Source organism: Wyeomyia smithii, chromosome 1 (genome assembly GCF_029784165.1).
Source record: "Wyeomyia smithii strain HCP4-BCI-WySm-NY-G18 chromosome 1, ASM2978416v1, whole genome shotgun sequence".
NCBI lineage: Eukaryota > Metazoa > Arthropoda > Insecta > Diptera > Culicidae > Wyeomyia > Wyeomyia smithii.
Window position 1 is genome coordinate 192469125 of NC_073694.1, and position 20851 is coordinate 192489975.

At 37.5% G+C, this 20851-nt stretch overlaps 1 protein-coding gene across 1 annotated transcript in view; it reads right to left on the reverse strand.

The window, feature by feature from the left end:
* LOC129718182 (equilibrative nucleoside transporter 1) overlaps positions 1 to 14187 on the reverse strand; it is a 54379-nt gene extending 40192 nt beyond the window's left edge. Inside the window, exons 1-2 of the mRNA XM_055668675.1 lie at positions 13822 to 14187; positions 6486 to 6881 (exon numbers count right to left, since the gene is read on the reverse strand). Coding sequence (XP_055524650.1) covers positions 6486 to 6555 — 70 coding nt within the window. The 5' untranslated portion in view covers positions 6556 to 6881; positions 13822 to 14187. The remainder of the gene's footprint in view (positions 1 to 6485; positions 6882 to 13821) is intronic.
* Between the last annotated feature and the right edge of the window lie 6664 nt (positions 14188 to 20851).

The window sequence follows — 20851 nt, forward strand, 5'->3', positions numbered from 1 at the left end:
AAAGGTATTTTTACATTACATTTTACATATTTTCTGAAAATTCTTCTAACTCAGTCAAAACTCAATCAAATTTGATTGAACAAGTTTCTAATTAACAAAAAAAGTATTGAATTTACTTAAATAGAATTTGATAAAAGCTCAAAAAATATAATTTTCAACAATGACTATTCCATACCATCAAAGTAATACTGATGAATTTGCATGAAACCACATAGATATAATCTCAGAGCTAGTTGTTGCGCTTTTGCAACAAACCGAATTAAAATAGATCTAACGATGATCAAATGAGAGAAAATTTAGCAAACTGCAGCTCGTGAACCAAAATGAATAAATTTTAACCTAAAATAACGTTAATTTCGTTTCCAAACAAGCTGTGAATGATATTTTTCAGTTCACAAATCATCATTTATCTTGAACATATCGAGAAAAAGCAACTTTTTAATAAAATGTATGGATTTCGAGGGTGATCGATTTCACCCCATGTATCTCATAGTACCTTATAGAATTCTCAAATTTATTTCATGAAGTAGACGATAGAAATTTCACCAACAGCCATAGAGGATGTCTAAAGCACATACCAGTACTTGTTTTAAATATTTACTACACTAAAACGCGTAAATTCCGGAATCCGCGTAAAAAAAAACAGCCTTATTTCTGCATTCCGAGTGAAGGGAAACCGAAATCCGCGCAAAAAAAAATACCGCGTAAATTCCGGAATCCGCGTAAAAAAACCGCGTAAATTCCGGAATCCGCGTAAAAAAACCGCGTAAATTCCGGAATCCGCGTAAAAAAGCCGCGTAAAAAAATCGCGTAAAAAGCGACCATAGTGTATTTCTGGAAAAATGTACATGAAGCTAGTTAATTGGAAAATGTTATGAAAATTGATCAATTTCACCCCGTTCCATAGTACATTTTATCTCGATATAAGGTACATGTTTTTATTATGTTTCAAATAACTTCGAAATTGGTATTGAAACTCTTTTAAACAATATGTTGGTCATCTTGTCAACATCTCAGGTTACTATAGACCATTTCACGAACTGACAGGTGCCACGGATCCCGCTGCTGTTGATGATGCTTTTACGTGCGTTATGTCAGCGGTTCCGAGCTTTCTGTCAAAATTTCATTTATGAGTTAAGTTCAGAAACGTCTCGTAAAATGGTCTATTGATCATTTAGAGTGTCCATAAATTATGTTGCACTTAGCGGAAGTTTGAAAAACCGTGCGAAAATTTAATGTTACTGGAAAAACTTGTGGCTTAACATGTATATGAGCGGGAAGCTGATAAAAAAAATGGCTTGAAGTTTGATCACTGAAGAATCGTTGGAAATTTTAAAATACAAAATTGTATTGAAACCTCGAAAAAATGTTTAAAAAAACTTCCAAAATCAGTGTTTTCTAAACCGCACTTGTTCACCCTCCCTCTAAGCTGCATTTCCCAAAGTTTCTGCCATAGTAAAGATTCTTTCTTGCACCCACAGTTTTCATTTGAGGAGCGAGCCCTCAGGTTTTGAGACGTAGTACACTTTTGCACCACTCTGATGTGTAATGAAAAATTTGAGTTCAAACGGTCATTTTAGAATTCAACAAAGAAAATGCAGATGTCGAAACCCTGAAGAACGAGGAAATTATTGAAAAGTTCTCAATTCGTGAGCAGATATTTATGGTTCTTATACATCGTACCAAAAAAAAGTTACAAGAAAAAAAAATAGTTTGGGAAAAAAGTTGTATGTATGCAATGAAAGTGTGTTGTGAAGTTCGCCTGTAATTGCATTTGAGTCACTTTAGCAATTATGTAAAATTGAATACTAAATTTTAAACGCAGTTTTCATCACTATGGGCAACTTTCACCGAATAACGAACGGTTTTCGGTATTAGATTAGAAAATTAACTTTTGGGACACTTTTGCGATTCAGCGAATTTTATAAGACTTTTATGCAAATAGTAGCTCTAAAGTTGATGAAAAACTTTCCCTATTACTCAATGTGATTAGTAGACAAAATTATGTAGTTTTGATTTTTGTCCCGCCATACCATACTCTGTGCGTGATGGCGGCGTACGGATTGCTGTTTCGACGTCATTTGTCTGCTGTCAAATAACGGAAAAAGTATCGGCCAAGCTTGTAACGCTCGTGATAAAAATAGTAATTTTTATGGCCTCAGGCAAATCAGCTATGTTTGCAACCACTAATCGCCTGGATCTTGTTTTTGTAAATGACGATTGTTACCCCAGTTGCCATGTTTCTGAGGCACCGGAAACGATTGTTTCTCCGGAATTTTTTACTCGTCACCTTATGGAATTCTCTGATGAACCATGTATAAATCAGCTTGACTTCCGTAGAGCGAACGTTGAACCGTTACGGGATCTTCTGACGCAAGTGGATTGGAGCGCAGTTGAGTAGCTTACTGATATCGATAATGCCGTAGCTATTCACAATCAGATATTGTTAGATTGTGTACTGATTGCTGTACCTCTTCGTCAACCTCACTGGTCCATCCAACCTCAAACTGTGCTGTTTGAAAAGATCTCGAGCAAGGACTCTGCGAGCTTATACTAGCCAGCGTTGCCCATTTTAAAACGTTACTTCACCGATGCCAACAATAAGTATCGCAAAAAGTTCACCAAAAGAAAACAAAATGGCCTTCCTTCGACTATGTTTCTCAACGATGTGTTTGCCACCTCACCCGCTGATAAATGCAATCTATTCGTACAGCAGCTCGCTAGCGTATTCAATAGCAGTACTCAATCTGGACGTTTTTTTTTTCTGCGTGATAACAATCAGTGATCTCTGCCGCAGGTAGTTTCAAATCCTCTTTTGCACCTGGACCAGGAATAATTCCTTCTGCTGTTATGAAACAGTGCTCAGATATTCTTGCTGCACCGTTAACCTGGCTCTTTGAAATTTTTTCGTGGTCGTACCGTTGAAACAAATCTTGTGAAGTTCGTATCCTTATGTATTAAAAATATGAGTCCCAAAGCCTAAGTGGATACGAGTTACACTGATCTGAGAGCCTCCTTCGACACCGTTAACCATACTAAGCCTGTCTGTACTCAAAGGTTTTGCAAATGACTGCAATCCTACTTAGTTGACAGACAACTCTGTGTGTAGATTGAAAATTGTAACTCCGCCGAATTCACAAATTCTTCTGGCGTACCACAGGGTAGAAACCCAGGCCTATTAGTGTTCTCAATATTTTTAAACGATGCGGCAATTTTCTCAATCGGGGTGGTAGATTATTTTTTGCCGATTTAAAAATATTTCTGCTTATCCGCCGACTCGAGGATTCCAGAGAATTGCAGAACCTATTGAATCTGTTTTACAATTGGTGTATAAAAAATCAATTGATCAATTGATAAATGCTTCGTTATTAGTTACCACCGCACCCGTAGTTGGAACCAAGTTAACCAGAGTCAATTGAGTTAAAGATTTGGAGTGATACGGAATGAGAAGCTATCGTTTAAGTCTCATCTATCTTCGACAATTGATAATGCAAGCCGACAACTGGAATTCATATTTAAAATTACTCGTGAGTTCGATGATCCGTTATGCTTTAAAACATTGCACTGTTCGCTCGAAGTTGAAGTTTGCCAGTGTCGTCTGGAATCCTTACCAGGCCAATTGGATTGATAGACTGGGAAGCATTCAGCGAAAACTCGTCCGCTATGCGCTACGACATCTTCTATGAAACGATCCGCAAAATCTGCCGCCTCATGAAGATTCCTGTCATCTACTAGGAATTAAAACGCTAGCCCAACGTAGACGCGCAACACAAGCTGTATTTATTTATCGAAGTTGATTACTGCTGAAGCCGATGCGCCTGAATTATTATCACAAATTAGGGTATATGCACCTTCAGAGTTCTACAATCGAGAACTATGCAGCAAATTGAATATCAATCGACGCAATATGCTGCTCATGCTCCGATTTCATCAGTGGCACGCCAGTTTAATCAATACAGTGATCTATTTGATTTTCATATACCTTCCTCTGTGTTTCGCCGTAGAATCTTAGAAAATGATTTGTGATTGTCATACAATTGAAAAAAAAAAAAAAAGAATAACTGTTATTTTTGTGTTTGTTGGGGTTTTTTTACGCACATTTGAGAAGGATAACCTTGTGACCACCTCAAATGAGCTTTAGCACATCCACATCACATTTCATGTAGATCGTTGTAGATCAGATGGAATTCTTAAATTAATAATAAAATAAACAATTTGCCCTGCGGCCTATTATCTCCGGGCGAATGCCATATGCGGTCTGTTCAAAATGCATTTATTTATATTAATTAAAAAGAATCCACTGCACATGTTTGCGGATTTGCGAATGCGGATAATGCTGAGAATACGAAATACGTATGAATACAAATCATCAGGTATAACATGACATAACAAGCATCACAAAGCGGGCCAGCGGGGTGATGTAATATCAGTAAGCGTACGAGACATGACCGTCATGGTCATGGTTCATTGGATAACTAATGTTGATTGCATTACACGGCTTTTTTCAAGGCATATATTTGAAGGATGTTTGATTCTGATTTTTATCAAACTGTAACTGTGATTGAAATCCGTTGCAGTTTTACAGTGGCGTGACGTTCATCATAACTATCATAACTCGATAATACTTCCATGTGTTGTCCATGTGTTATCAATACAGTATTCGGTGCTGGGTAACTAGTCTTCTGGTTGCTACATTTCAACGGCCTATCTGCGTATCATGGCGACCAAAACGAAATGAGATTGATTTTCGCACATCCTCTACACCCTGTAGGAGCCTATGACCACTGCTACCATTAGTTAGATATATTGTGGTAACATTCTCTACATACACACGCAAAAGTTCAAGTCTTGTACAATCAATGTGTCTTCTCGCAAAAATTTTACACTAAAATCGCACAATAAATGTGTGAAATGCATAACGCAACATTTGTACTACGAATACATTAACATATGTCGAATTAGTTTTCGCGGTGTACCTACACTCGGACTATAGTTTTTACCCCGAAAATGTTTTTTTCACTACACTTTTTTTCTGTCTCTGACTACAATTTTTCTGTCCCGGACGACACCCGAAAGAAGCATTATCGGAATTATTCGGGAATTACCAACACACTCACACGTATGTGTCCAAACTGGTTTGTTTGGTTCTCGTTCCACGCGTCAGGTAATTTTTTTTTCAGCACATTTGCGAAATGGAAATATGAAATGGAATCGAGACAGAAAGACGACTTTACACTGCTTCACTACCACAAGCATTATCGGTACGCTTTTTACGACATGCCACCCACCTGAAGTAAGACGTAATCCTACGTCAAAAACAGAGTACACATATTTGTGTATCATCGACTATCGGTAATTGGATAAAACACCATGCCGGAGGCAGGGAGATTTCGTGTTCTAGTCTCGTCTGGATGCGTGGGACATTTTTCCAAGTCTATATCACATTTTCCGGCCAATTAGTCGAATTGTCTTTATCTTTTGTCTATTATTGGGGGAGATTACCACTTGAATTTCATCTAAACGTTCCTTTACTACAACAAACTCTAGAAAATGTAACAAATATCTGTTGATATCCTACAATGTACTGAAACTACCTGTTTCAGAGGCGATAAAGGATAAAACATCACGTTTTTATGGTTACTTTTACAACGCTATGCATCGGATACCTTAACAGGCCCCTTTGATTTCTTCTTCTCTGCGAAGCGTCTTCACTCAACGACTAGTAGTTTTATGTGGTTTATGTTTAAAAAAAAAACGGAAGCAGTACGTGATACGAACAAGTTGAAAAAACCCATGGTTGTGAGCGGTGGATAAAAAGACACGGTAAACGAATGTCGGTCATAAACGTACTGCACGAGACTGTCTTGCGTATACCGGAGGTTAATACAAGCACATCTATGAAATCATTTTAGCCGACTAAAATCGATTTTAAAGTAATCCGTCTCTCAAAACGATTCTTCATCCAAAAATAATTATGAAAAAATATGCTCTTGACCTGAAGTGTTCCGAAAAATGTAGCCAGTACCCCGTGTTGACAGCGTGCGAATCGTGTAGCAAAATTCAAAGATTACTAGTTAAAGACTATTAAAACATGGTACATTCATTTAGTTTCGTTTCAAGTGGAAGACGACCTGCGGGGCCTCCGCAGACGACATGGCTGGCGAGCTGCAGCCATGGACCGAGTTTAATGGAGACGACTTCTTCGAACAGCAAGGGACACTTCGGCCTGGAGCTGACTGGTAAGTACATTCATTTAGTTGAGAATGAGGAAATGCTTTAACTAAATAAATCATGATTATGATCTGCTAGAGACGCAGGTAATGTTTCTAATCTTAGCTTAAAGGTTAATTAGAATAGAAACAGAAGATTATCTTTCGAAAACAAAACATTTTTAGGCGTTAGATAATCGGATTACCTCCAATGCTATCTACAAACAGTGTCAATAAAATTGATAATTAAACTGTTGCTTTCTTCACTTAACTTACCTTTGCCAACGATACTGATGGAACCATTTTTTCTGGTATCGAGCAGATTTTGGTTATCATTGGTAGCCATTACCAAAGCCTTGGCTCACGCAACAGTAGAAGAGTAACTTGGAAGGTCAGCAGACCTGCACTTGTTTTGTTCTGCAAACCAGCCGTTCACTGTGGTACTAAGGTTACTAGTTGATTTTGCCAAACATTCAAATCACATGGAGCCAAATAAGAAAAGAAACTAAACGAACAAACAGGTTCACTTTTCGCATGCACGTTTTCAGTCGCTGTTCAAACTCTTTTCTTATGCTGCATGCTTGATATTCACCAACAAATTCCGCCAGTTACAGATTGACGGAAGTACGATGTGGTGAATGGAAACGCTGTGCCAGCAGTGTTTTAGTGAAGCTAAAAATAGAGAATCGAAATACTGGTCATTAGAAATCCATCATACACAGAGCCGTTAGACGTGAACACAAGTTTGCTTATAAACTAAGCAAAATACACTAAGAGAAAGTAGCTGGAAATTAAAGTGTTGTGGGAATAGCGAATCTCGTTATCAACTCGGGGTCTGGTGAAAAAAAATCATTGATTTTGTTTCAACGAACGAGAGCAAGAGAAAAAGATTAGAAGAATAGCGATAACACAATCAATTAGAAGGTCATCTTGGCATGACTGATGAGATGTGTGCGGGCAAGGACGCATTATCTAATCAAATATGGATAGACCATACATTCATCATTGCACACGTCAACGTCTAGAAGCTGGCCCCATTGAATAACAGAATTTTGAACGGATCACTGTACAAACATGCGGGATGAGGTATGGGAAATTAACAGAAGGAATTGGGACTAGTACGAACTATTATGATATTGGATTCTGTATCACCCTTTACAGCCGTATCTGGCTTCCGTAGGAAAAGATCTAATCGAGCGAATTGGGATATGATGTTTCTAGTTTTTAATAAGTTGAAGCTTAATTCACAATTCTCACAATACTGTTTTCTAACTTTTGATTTCAATTTTCCCTTGAAACTTTCGATGACTTAGTTTTGAAGGTATATGCTACAGAATCCCATAACATATGTGATACTTATGCTTCCTGCGTAGGGATACCATCCGTCCGGATTTAGCGAGACATGTCCTGATTTTGAAGTTCTATTTAGGCGTCCTGATTTATTTTTTATATTTTAGCATTTGTTCTGATTTTCTTAAGATATTTAATTTTGTTGTGTGGTAATGAGCAGAATTCTTGAAAATTGCTCAATAAGTGTTTTCGATTCCAGGTCGCAACGCTCACTGCGATCAAATTTTTTTCATTTGTTGAATCTCAGCAGAGTAATAAGAAGAATCTTTCACGCGTTGACCGTTACCATTAAGCATCTGGCATTTGTTGAGTTAAGTTGAAACGGTTTACGTTTGTTGAATTTTTGAAATATCTACTAATGCGTAACAATTTAAAGTGGTTTGATGAAAGTGACTAGTCAGAGATACACTCAGCTTTTTTACTATGTGTTTTTCTACACAGATTTTCGAATTATTTTTTCACGCGGTCTTTCCATGAGGTACATATCAACGCGTAAAAAAAAACAAAATAAAAAACTAATTAACAAATGTACAGTAAATAAAAGAGTTTTATATTGTATGTTAAAAGGTAAATCACATATTACGTGTTATATTTGCTCATACACCGAAGAATAGAATGGCTAAGTCAAATTTGTGCCGAGAAAAGGTGTCCTGATTTCTAATTCCGACCAGATGGTATCCCTATTCCTACGGCAATAAAACTCCCGTGCTGGAAATATCAATGGGGAGAAATAATATCGTACATAATGACTGAGTAATTTATTGAAATTTTTATTATTGTTCCAGCTCCATTGTTATTTCTTATCACCTGTTATAAAACAGATAAGACAAAACATTTAAATCTCTAAATCGCAGTCATTAGTTCAAATTGCAGCTATTGTCCGTTTGATCGATTGTTCGAGCTTACACTTAGGTATATGGTAAACAACCTTCATTAAGAATCAGCTGTAAATCAAAGCTGTTTATGGTTTATGAGGCGGTAGCTAACCAACACTCTTTCGCATCCACAACTCCTAACTCCATTCTCCAGGTGACGGTAAGTCTCATGGCACACGGTAGATTACCGTCACTCTAAAAATCCAGTGAATAAAGTATTCGATCGGATATGGAACTAAACAGTAGGGGTTCTGCATTAGTCTTTTATGGAGAAAAAAACAAAATCACAGGAAGGTTGTGTGCAAAGCCACGACCGCAAGGTTGAAGTAGAATACTTTTACACAGCTCTACTTACGGCTGTACATTTACCTACGGCCGGGCGAATCGGTTCGCGCCGCTTTTCGCGTTTAGCCTGGCAGACGCCTAATGCGCACGGCCAACACAATAGAAAGGTGTTTTCATATTGAAAATTAGACACGGCTTTACTGGAGTAAGTGTTGGCAAATGCATCTACCGCTAATACCGCCGCTATCGTACGAAAGCGTGTCGTTTCATGTGAGGAATAATATCAACAACGAAAAATGACGCGAGTCTAAGCACACCCGAACTGTTTCGCCGTGCCGCTTCCATTTACTTCCTTATAACATCCGCCTCATGGAAGTACCGGCTGCACCTACCGCTGAGGCTGTTACCATACTGCTACTGGTACCCAAAACTATGAACTCTTCAAATTAAGTGTTTTGTTTGTCCTCAAAAGAACAATTGTTCAATTCCATATCGGATATAATGCAATCGCATCTCTGTAATATTACCGACAGTAACATTTTTCTGAACAAAATGATCCAACTTTTCCATTAGAGGAAGTGCCGGGTGATGTACGGCAAAAATCTCGCCCGATCGCTTGCGTTGGCGTTCGTTCTCAGGCAGAGGCCTGAGACGTTGTGACCAACCACAGGGCAAGTGATTTGTTTAATTTGAAGGCAGCCACAGGTGCAAACCGGACGGTCCATCCAGCTCACCTTCCGACTAATGAATGTAGCTAGTTTTCCCAGGAACACTCTTTTATATTCGTAGGGTGCTACAAATAGGCCACGCCTTTCAGTTCAGTTGTTCCATTCCCTAATGTTCTTCAGACAAATTATTCCACAATTCACAAATTATTTTTGTATCCAGCGAATAAACACCGATGATGCTCTCACACACGCAACGGTTTTAACCCGTATCTTATTGCGGTTTTTAACATCAAGCGATTGCGTTTGCTCGCTGTTGCGTGTTGCATCATGTTGCAACTTGGCAGCTGGGAGACGGCGAAACTCTGTTCATGCTGATTGATTGATTCGACTTCATATTAGCTCTGCATAGTCGAACTAACTGCTTTTGTGAATGCGTTCTAACAGGGCAGTTTATTAATCAAAGTCGGTTATGCTGATCGCAGCCTTTGCGCTGCCCCTACAGTGGGAGGTTTACTAAATAAAGTGAAAAATTGACAACTACAAAAGAATTTGATTGCATCCCGCACAGAATGTCTGCTTGTGTTGATGCCAGAAAATTATTAATTTTCAATTATTTTTTTATTTGCCTTGAAAAAAGCATTTTGCGGTACAAAATCGGTTACTGATTACAACTTTTGAGCTGCCCTAACATTGCACAGTGGTTTAAAAGTCGATTTTGACGCGCTAAATTGATAACTCCTCATACGTTGGATATACAATTATGACGTCTTAAGCAAAAATGGCGGGTAAGACCTCCTGCATCTTTTGGTGCTATGAAATTTGTGATTAATCTCCCCAAAAGTGAGATGAAATATTTATTTATTTTTTTTTTTGCTCCATCGAGATACAGAGTTGGTGTCTTCTGTAAAGTTATAGGTTTAGCCAATACGACCAACTTTGCCGAAGACAAAAAATTCGTATCTGCTACTCAAATTGACTTAGAGAGTTTTTATTGAAAATAGACATGTCAAAACACATTTTTCAATGAAACATATTTTTTTCTATTTTCAGGCCTCTTGTTGAATTTTGTTTGGTGGTATTGTTGAATTTTGTTTGGTGGTATTTATTTCTTTTAATACTATTGCGTTCAGTAGTAACTATTAATTATTATTGTCCACCACCATGCAGTCGTCGGTTTCGACACATTCGAACTAGCAGCATCATAACATCATCAAGTAATAGTTTCTCGTGATTTTTGGCCATCCGCGAATGAACGTTACGACGGGGTCTGATGAAGCAAGCAGCCAGTTTATCCAATAGCTTTACGAGTATTGTATTCTCGATATCTGTTGAATTAAAGCTTTGAAAATAACTTGACACATTCGTAAGGTAAATTCATGTACCTTTCCTAATTCTTGTTCGTTACTTCCTGAGCCTCTTCAAAAAGCTGGCGGAGTGAAACATTGAAATGGATGATTACGGCCAACCCATGCATTAATACATTGTGGACGCTTGTTGGTAGATAATATCGCGGGTACAAACATACCAGCAGATGCACAGTTGTACAACAGTAAATAAGTGTTTCCGAAGAGGCTCACAATATGTTAGAGAAGTGGTTTCCAATCTTTTTGGGTCCGCGGGCCCTGTTACTAAACACAAAAAGCTCCGCGACCGCCTTTGCGAAGTACAGAGAGCATTGCGGCCCCCAAAAAGAATTTCAGATACAAGATTGCAATACGAGGCTGCGTTTTTCAGTCTCATATTGTCCTGCAAGTCTATTTTGTTCCACGTCTTAGTCCTAATAGGCAATATAATTGGAAGTCCGCTTTCCCAAAGATACCTAGAAAGAAATTTTGAATGCCTATCAAATTTACCAACAATTTCGCAGCCCCCTAGATGAGCCTCGCGGCTCCCTTGCCGGCCGTGGACCCCCGGTTGGGAACCACTGTGTCAGAGGTTAATGGTAACTTCGCTTGTTCTACAGTTATCAACTTAGTGTTATAATAGCACTTTCATAGTTTTTGATTAAGAACCTTCGATGTGAACCAAAAACAAGCATATGCAATTTACATGTTCTGAAATACTTGAACCACGCTTGGTAGGATGGTCACCATAGATACGAACTTATTACGTGGTATCTTGGTTTAAAATATTCGGATTTTACCTGGTTAAATCATTAAAGAGGGTAAAAACGAGGTTTTTTGTTATGAACACAACTCATCAGCAGAAACTCGTGGACTAGCGAAACCACCAGCGTTTGAAAGTTCTATTGTTATACTTTCATATGCTTACTACCGAATCTGCATCTATCTGCCCCTAAGAAAGATACAGTGATTTGAAATATGGCGAAAAAAAATAAAAAATAGCCCATAACTCATAGTTTTTCAAACAATACGAATATAGTACCTTCCAGACAGTTGTGTATATTGATGCTACTAATAACTTTGAAGAACATAGTGAAGGCCTAGAAAATAGAAAAAAATATGTTTCATTGAAAAATGTGTTTTGACATGTCTATTTTCAATAAAAACTCTCTAAGTCAATTTAAGTAGCAGATACGAATTTTTTGTTTTCGGCAATGTTGGTCGTATTGGTTATACCTATAACTTTACCGAAGACATCAACTCTGTATCTCGATGGAGCAAAAAAAATAAATTTTTCATCTCACTTTCGGGGAGATTAATCACAAATCTCCTAGCACCAAAAGATGCAGGAGGTCTTCCCCACCATTTTTGCCAAAGACGTCATAATTGTAACGTACGTGGGAAATCAATTTAGCGCGTCAAAATCGACTTTTAAACCACTGTGCATTGGGGGAATCAAGATACACGGACAACATGCACTGTGAAAGCTACTTCACATTCAGTAAATTAGACGGGTGAGACAAATGTAAATTGCCAGGATGCAACACAGAATGCTTGCTTGCGTTGACAAAAATTATTAACTTTCAATGACTTGTCTATTTGCCTTGAAAAAGGCATTTTGATTTCCAAAATTGGATTTCCTGATGGCAATCTTCATGCTGCCCCAACACGGGGGGAATAATGGCTGTCTGGCGACACACGCTGAGAAAAACCGCACTGCTCCTGAGACGTGGTGAGCAACCACAGGGCTAGTGCTGCTGCCAAGGAAGGACGACTGCTGTTGTCGCTGTCTAGAACTATTATGAGCGGCTCCGGCTGAAACAGGCTCTTATATAGGCCAAATAGCATGTTTTAAATTGCAGGGTATATGATCCTGTCGACCGTACTTGGGAAGCAAGCATATAACGACCAATCAGAGATCGAATTTTTCGTTTTGACAAGGCTTGACTATTTTCAATAGTACAATAGTGTGAATAATAAAATTACAATTATCTTATTTTGGGAAGAATCTTAGAAGATTTTCCAATCTATTGCTGCAAGAACGAAGGAAATTCATCGAATATTAACCGATTTATTAGCATTTGAAATTGGACATATTATTAACTTTTTCCGGTTTTAGATTTTCATTTCACATCCCTATGTAGCCGAACTTCCTGAGAGAAGTATTCTACTTCAAAAAATCCGTTTTAACGCGTCTCGGTTAAACTTTTTTGGGCGACTCTTTTTTTAGTTTTGTTTGATATACCCTGATCGTAGAACGAATTCTCTGACATTCCCTGATTTTCCAGGTCTTCACCACCTCAGCTATCAGTGGATGTTGTATTACTTTTGAAATCGAGTGTTATCCGGGAAAATGGATCTTCGTGAGCTGTCAGATTTACGTGTGTGCAGAGGCTTGGTATACCGTACAGGCAAAAGACACTTGGAGACCAGAATTCTTTGAAAGGTTCACTGCACAAATTTAAAATCTCACAAAATAATGAGGCGTGGGTAATCAACAGAATGAGTTAGGACTACTTTTGTTTGCAGTCGCATCCGACTTCCGTACAAAAAGATCAATTCGACCGACCAATGAATTACTGAAATGATTCGGGACGCGATAAATTCAGTTTGTTCGAACCAAGCTAATTTTGGTGCTACCCGTATGACTAACTAGCCCATTTTGCTATTTCTTGTTCGCTTTTATTTTCGCATTACAACACGGCACGAAAATGGTGACTCGCTGAGAGCAACTATCAGAGGTAATTTATGCGTTTCAATTCAGCTGAAAACCAAGAACATTCCGAATGTCTAGATAAAAAAAAACATCTTGTAAAAAGCCGTATGCTTTTGATAATCCACACATCTGCTTTCCACTCTAGAACCGACTAAAAGCTTGTTGATTTCACTTTCAGAATAAACAGTCATTGATCAAAATTGCATATCAATTCGAGTCGGAAGTGAAGGCTTTTCCTAACAAGATATATTAATTCATTCAATCATGTTGGAAGCATATGTAATCAAACCTCGTGCTAGCTTGCCACATGCTACTGATAAGAGCAATCCATTTCCTGTACTACTGTTCACGACACTAATAGCGAAATTTCGTTACCTGCATTATGTTAAAAATTGCTGTTAGCACTGCGTAGGCGGATCGATAAATATAATTATCAAGAACAAAACACACGTTTTCGGCAAATATTCACTGTCGATTAGTAGCACGTGATACGGGAGGACTTTTCCGATTTATTTCTATGGTGGCAAACAAAATAAAGTTTTTCTCGAGAATAAAACCGTACGCTGGGCGATAAAATCCGTTTTGTGCGAAAGTATGCGTTTTCTCCGTAGGCAGCGGCACTCGAATCTTCCGAAAATAGAGAACCGCAAACACTCAAAACACAACCTCTCCTAGCGAAGAGAACCGTCGTAACCTGAACCGAACAGAACCGATCGACTGCGGAGCATAAACAAGCAAGCACCGCAAGAATGGTAGAATTCGAATATCAAAAACCATCATATTCAGGGATGCCAAATGCTTTTATGTTATTTTAGTTTGAGTGAATGGAGTAAAATTGGCACTCCATAATAAACGATCGAAATAAATACACTAAAGTCGCTTTTTACGCGGGGGATACGTGCCACGTAAAAAAACCGCGTAAATTCCGGAACCTGCGTGAAAAAAACCGCGTAAATTCCGGAATCCGCGTAAAAAAAAACAGCGTTAATTCTGCAATCCGAGTGAAGAGAAACTGAAATCCGCGCAAAATAAATAAATACCGCGTAAAAAACGTAAAAAAACCGCGTAAAAAGCGACCTTAGTGTATTTAATTTTGTAAAATACGAGCCTTTGGCATTCCTATACCGAGTAACAGTGAATGACAATGAACTCATGTCCTGGGCTGAAGCGGTGATATGCTATCCCGTTTCTACATATGTTGAGATGTTAGGCCCTTGAAACATGGCGTGATGGCAAAGGGGTGTTAAAATATCCATGATTAGGATATTCCTCGCCAAACATGTGAAAAGTATAGACACTATATATGTATATAGACCTGCGTAGTGAATGACAGCAGCACTGGAATCGCTGGTTTTTTTATATTCTTGTTATTTGTTTGATACAAATTTTACGTTATGTTCATTTTGGCTCGCACGTTTGACAGTTATTTTGGCTCGCTGCGATTCAGTCCGCAGGTCTATATATAGTGTCTATAGTGAAAAGGGCCCATGTGCCATACGTGAACAAGCCACAATTACACGTTTTTCAATGAATACAAGCCTAATCTACCCGTACAAATGAGGTTGTTCGATTAAGAGTAACTTCTTTTATCAACAAATCTTATTGGTTAGGGCAGATTTCACCGGTAATAATCAAAAAACGAGAAAATTTGGCTTGTTTACATCTGGCACATGGGGCCTTTTCACATGTTTGGCGAGCATTTATAAAGAAAATCGTTTACAAGGGAATGACAGTGTACACTAAAAAAACTGCGCACGCTCCATCCGAGTGTTTCATCAATTGGATATGAAAATGACTCGATCTGCAGATCTACATTGATATTTGATGAATTTTTTTATCAAATCCAATCATTTTCCACTTTCGTTTCAAGTTGTCGCACACATCAACTTACATCTATGAGCCGCACTTCATTTACGTATGATTCCAACATCCCTTTCAAGTGAATTGCACTTGAATCTGCCCCACTGTTTCATCACAGTGATTATCACGTGCGAAACACTTTCAGTTGATTTGTTTTGTTTTTATATGTCAAATGAAGTACCGTTTGTGCTGAGATGTAGAAAAATGGCGACAGACTAAAAGTCAGCTAGTGTCATACGGCTTAGAAGTTCGACGATTTTCCGGACTACATCTGTGAATTTTTGCAAGGTGAGTGATTTATGTCACGTAAAAGAATCGAATTCTAATCTTATTTCGTTCTTCCAGCACAAGATCACAGAGATTCTGATGAAAGCATCTTTCGCTAGAGACAATTATTTGTTTACTAAAACATCGTCAATTGATCAAATTAATCAATTAATCAAATTAATTAAATTCTTTGTTTGCTTTACAGGCTTCTTCAAATTAAAATTTTATAACGTAATTATATGCAATCATTTCCATGTAGAACTGTTTTCATTTTGAAATCGAATAAAAATCATTTGAAGTTTAGTAAGCATTCATTTTAGATACAAAATTTAAACACTTTATGTCTATATGTCATAACACGACAATTAAAGTGTTTTCCTTTTGAAAATGAGGTGTTGCACGATAAATAATTCTAAAGTGTTTCGCATATGATTTCTATATGCTTTGACCAGTAGGGCGAATTCAAGTGCAAAACACTTTATAATGTCGTGTCGATTTCTTTCAGCGTAGCTTTCCGGCGTATACTTTACAAAATAAATATACTGAATTGGGTTGTTTATCTATTCACGGATTTCCGATTTTTATATATCAGCTAAAAATATTTAATTTTCTGAGCAAAACGTGATATTTTAAAATTCTATATCATTGTCCTTCGATTTTTGAAAGAAGAATAAAAATCGCTCCAAATCGCTACAATGACAGTTGGTATATGGGTGAACCACATACACAGCGTTGCCACTAAGTTTTAAATAAAATCTGGCAAAACGAAAATAAAAAGTCTGGCAAGAATCTGGCACTCATTTTTGGATTAAATTCCTGGCAGAATTGAAAGTGATGACCTTTTTTTTGCTCTCACCGGGTGTAGGTAGGTAAAGGCCAACCACGGCCCATTTAGCAGTAATGACCTTTTTGCGAGACGACGCGAATTAATTCTGGCTTATTTTCAAATATTTGGCAGATTCTGAGGTTTATCTGTTTGTCTGGCTCGCAAACAGAAATCTGGCAAAATCCAGATTTATCTGGCATACTGGCAACGTTGCACATACATAAGACATACGTAACACTCAGGCAGAAATCTTCCAAAAAAGTTGGTACAAAATTAACTACTCGAATGGAACCACGTAACATACGTAACGACACACGTAATACTCCGTTCACACTACACCGCATATCACCTGATATCAGGCGATTCGTGCTATCGAGGCCATACCACCATCCATATTAAATACCTGATATCCCATACAATCGAGCTGTCAACGGATATCACCTCGGCTACATGCTATCGCGGATATCATGTTCGAAAACCAATAATAACCACACTTCAAACAGTTGGTAACACGGCCAACAGACATTTGACGCAACCCTACAAATTTCGAACTTCGCGTTGCATGCGAGAAAAAAGGAAGGAAATATTTTTGCTATTTTCATCCCGCACATGTAGACAATTGCATATGAGAGTTCGCGTTGGTGCGAGCCAACTTGCTGACATCTCTATCCTAATCCGATTGCTCTTGTTGTCTTGTTTTATCTTTGACCTGTTTTTGTTTTCTTCTCTTTTCAATTACCAAAACAAACGTCCGGCGTAGTCTGAACAAGGCATAACACTCAGGAAAAAATCTTCCAAAGAGTTGGTACAAAATGAACTACTCGAATGGTACCACACTCTAGTTAAAATCACTGTTTGAGTTGTTTTTGAAGGCAGTGTACCTGTGCAGCCCTGCATTTATCTCGTTCCCACTCGCAAAATGCTGCATTGATTTTGTAAACAGGGATACCAAATGTGCAGATTTGTCTGCAAAACGCAGATTTTTGACGTCCGTGTGCAGATTGATTTGCAGATTTTCTTGAAATGTTTGCAAATTTTTACAGACTTTTGCCTGCGCGAGCGAATTGTTTTCGGATCACGGATAGATTTTTTTTTCGATAAAGAGTACATTTTTCCGGTGTTTCGAGCAGTTGCAGACATTTTTCAAAAACATCTGGCATCTCTGTTTGTAAATAACTTTTTGACAGTTCCTTATGGTATTTTCTTCGATAGAGTCGAGAAAAAGAAAATTGATTTTGTTCATTATTTTTCGAGCAGTTGTACAGGACGAGGTACGGAGTACTATGGGGCAACGCGTACCGTAAAAAAACGCCAGTGTTAAGTATGTCTTATGTATGTGCTTATACCACCGACAAACTGACATGAAACTAGATTCTGAAATTTGATCAAAAATCCAAAACCGTCAATTTAAAATGCAGCGATCGCTTATGTCAAAATTGGCTGTCAACCGACGTGACGTTTGATATGACGGAATGCTGATCAGTCATCTACAGGGATGCCAGGTCATTTTTTTTCAAATGTTATCACGCATCACGAAACATGTCATCACACATTATTATTATGTGGACACATCTCTACTGAAATTTTTACAGTTATCAAACATCATAGTAAACACTAAATTGTGTTCAACTAATCCGCCGACAATTAGGCTTTCACGTCTTCATACGAGCTCAAATGTCTTCCAAATAAAAACAAGCCTTCACATCTGGCATCTCTGGTCATCTGTAGTACGGTAGAGTTGTTGCGCGAACCCAAGTATGTATGGCGCTAGTGTTGTAACGTATTTATATTTGAATTTTTGAGCAGAATAATCTTACATTTTTGTTCAAGGATTCATGTCAGTTTGTCGGTGCCTATACTCTATCAAATGTACAGCGAGGGATAGGAAAAGGCATTCCCTCGCGTCACCACTCTTCTTTTTTAAATTTGTAGAGCAACATGTCAAAAGGATCTATTGCTTTGATCGATTTTTTGATCGATCGGTTTCTTTCAACCGCAACGGCTGATTAAACACGTTTCATGATATGTCCTTTACACCATTTGATAGCGGAGAATCTAATCTAGCTTTTTAAATAAAAACCTGGATTAATCCACCTAGTGGTGCAGAAACCTTTGTTATACTAACTACCTATTACTTCATACTTATAAGATCAGTAAACCACAAATCGTATACCAACGTAAATCCAATTTCAATAAAGAATAAAAAGAATTTAAAGGACAGTTTTCAGAGGGTGAACCAAACACGATCATTGAATTAAAGCTTGACGTGGGTTTCGAAAAAATTATTATGTTGTCATTGGAGTAAATGAGTGTTATTTTTTCGATCTCAAACTAATTTTCAAATGCTAGCTAGAAGCAACTCAAATTTTTTCTTGAAATAATCGAACGTGAGGAAACAGTAACAGATAACAATGATACTGATTTCATACTAGAACAGCAAACATGTATGTTAGTTTAATGCAGTTTTTTTAAATCCTCATAAACAAGGTTTGAATATCATTTTCGCTTTATTTTTAGAAATTGCAGGACCTAGATTTATGAATAAGCATCTTATATTTTTTACGAATTGAAGCAAATTTCTAAAAACCTAAGAATTATACAGAAAAAAAAACTATTCATGAAAGTTGTCAATTTAGTTCTATCTCAAATGCATTATCTTTTTATACGGCATTTGTGAATTATGGATTTTTAGAGTGTAGTCGAGAACATTATTCTTTTCGAAGGCCTAGGCTGTATGATAAAATTCGAAATGAAGACTTTATAAAACTTGCTGCGATAACCAGAGCGGAATAACATGGATACTCTGTTTGCACTTAGTCCTAAATTAGAAAGCAATATTTATATCTTACATGAGAATAGTGTATCATATCATAGGGGTAAGATACTTTTCACTTGCGCACACTAGTAAACGTGTATAGCCATGTGAAGTTGCTTCAGTTTCATCCAAACTGTAAATCATCGCATCTCGATGTTCACAATTTCTCAAAACTTTTTCCTTATTTTGCCAATTACGTTCACCATCAACTGTAGATTCCTGGCCACGAGTGAAAAGTATATTCAGAACTGAATTTAAAACTTAGAATAAGTGTACAACTAAAAAGTTTTCCAGCTGTTCAAAATGTGCATTGCAAACGGGTAGCACTAACATATTCGTACGTAAATAGGTCTGTAAATTTTTGGTAAAGCTTTTCAAAATATCTGCATCGCTAATTGTATTTACACTAATTGTATTGTAATACACTAATTGTATACGCTAATTGTATTACATTTGAACACTGTGAGATCAGATTTTGCTACAATGTTTGGCTGTAGCTGTAGAAGATTCTTATTCTTAAATCTGGGTTCAACGTACAATTTAATATATATATTTTAAAGAAAGTGAGGACGAAAGCTTCGCAAGGCAGAAAAGGAGCTAAGTGAGCATTGCGGTTTCCTCCAAAATCTAATTCAAATTTTTAAGAAAAAGCTAAAGGGTAATTTTTTCACACCAATAAAGACGCACAACGAAGAGTGTAAAAATTATGCAAAGTTGTCGAAGATTGTTGTTTTCTTTTGAGAAATAAGTAGTGATACGAAAAAAAAAGACATAGAGGAATAGAGAAGAAGAGAGAGCAGGGAGAGAGAGATGAATTATCCAAAAAGTAAAATATCCCATGTCTGAAATATACTTCGGTCAAATTTTTACAGTTCAAGCTACACTTAGTATCATTTTTAAAGAGCTCTAGGGCGTTTATTTGAGCATGCGAACATTAAAATCGGAATATGTGTTCTGTAAAATGAGCGCTTATCTTGTAATTTTTTTGTTTCGATTTTAATATACTATACATATAAACAACATATTTACACATACATACATACAGGCACACATACACATACATACAGAAACTGTTCAGTTCGTCGATCTGAGTCGATGGCTCTCCTTGCCATTCAATTTCCCTTAAAAGTTAAATATCTTATGCAAAAAATACTCTTTGATCAATATTTCGAGAACTAAGCCACTAATCAAAAATCCACTCGGTAGCATTCTGGGGGAGAACAGTAGCTTTCGTTTGCGTATAAGATCATCAAAATCGGATATTGCGTTCTATAAGAAAGGTGCGTTAGTATTTTTCGGCACATACATACAGACAACATACATACACACACACACACATACACACACAGATACACACGAACAGACATTGCTCAGTTCGTCGAGCCGAGTCGAATGGTATATACGGTTCGGCCCTCCGGGCCTTGGATCTATTTCGCGTTTTTCGACCGATTTTATAACCTTTGTTTAGTATAACAAAGGTAAAACCACGTTGGGAATAGTTACTTTAGCTGAACTATTAAACAAATGAAAAGTCAGTCAAGAAAATCGATGAAAGTAGATAGATCCTTTTGACATGTTACTCTACATTTTCAGATTTCAAGCGGATTATTCCGGTTTTTCGAGCAGTTGTAGTTTTT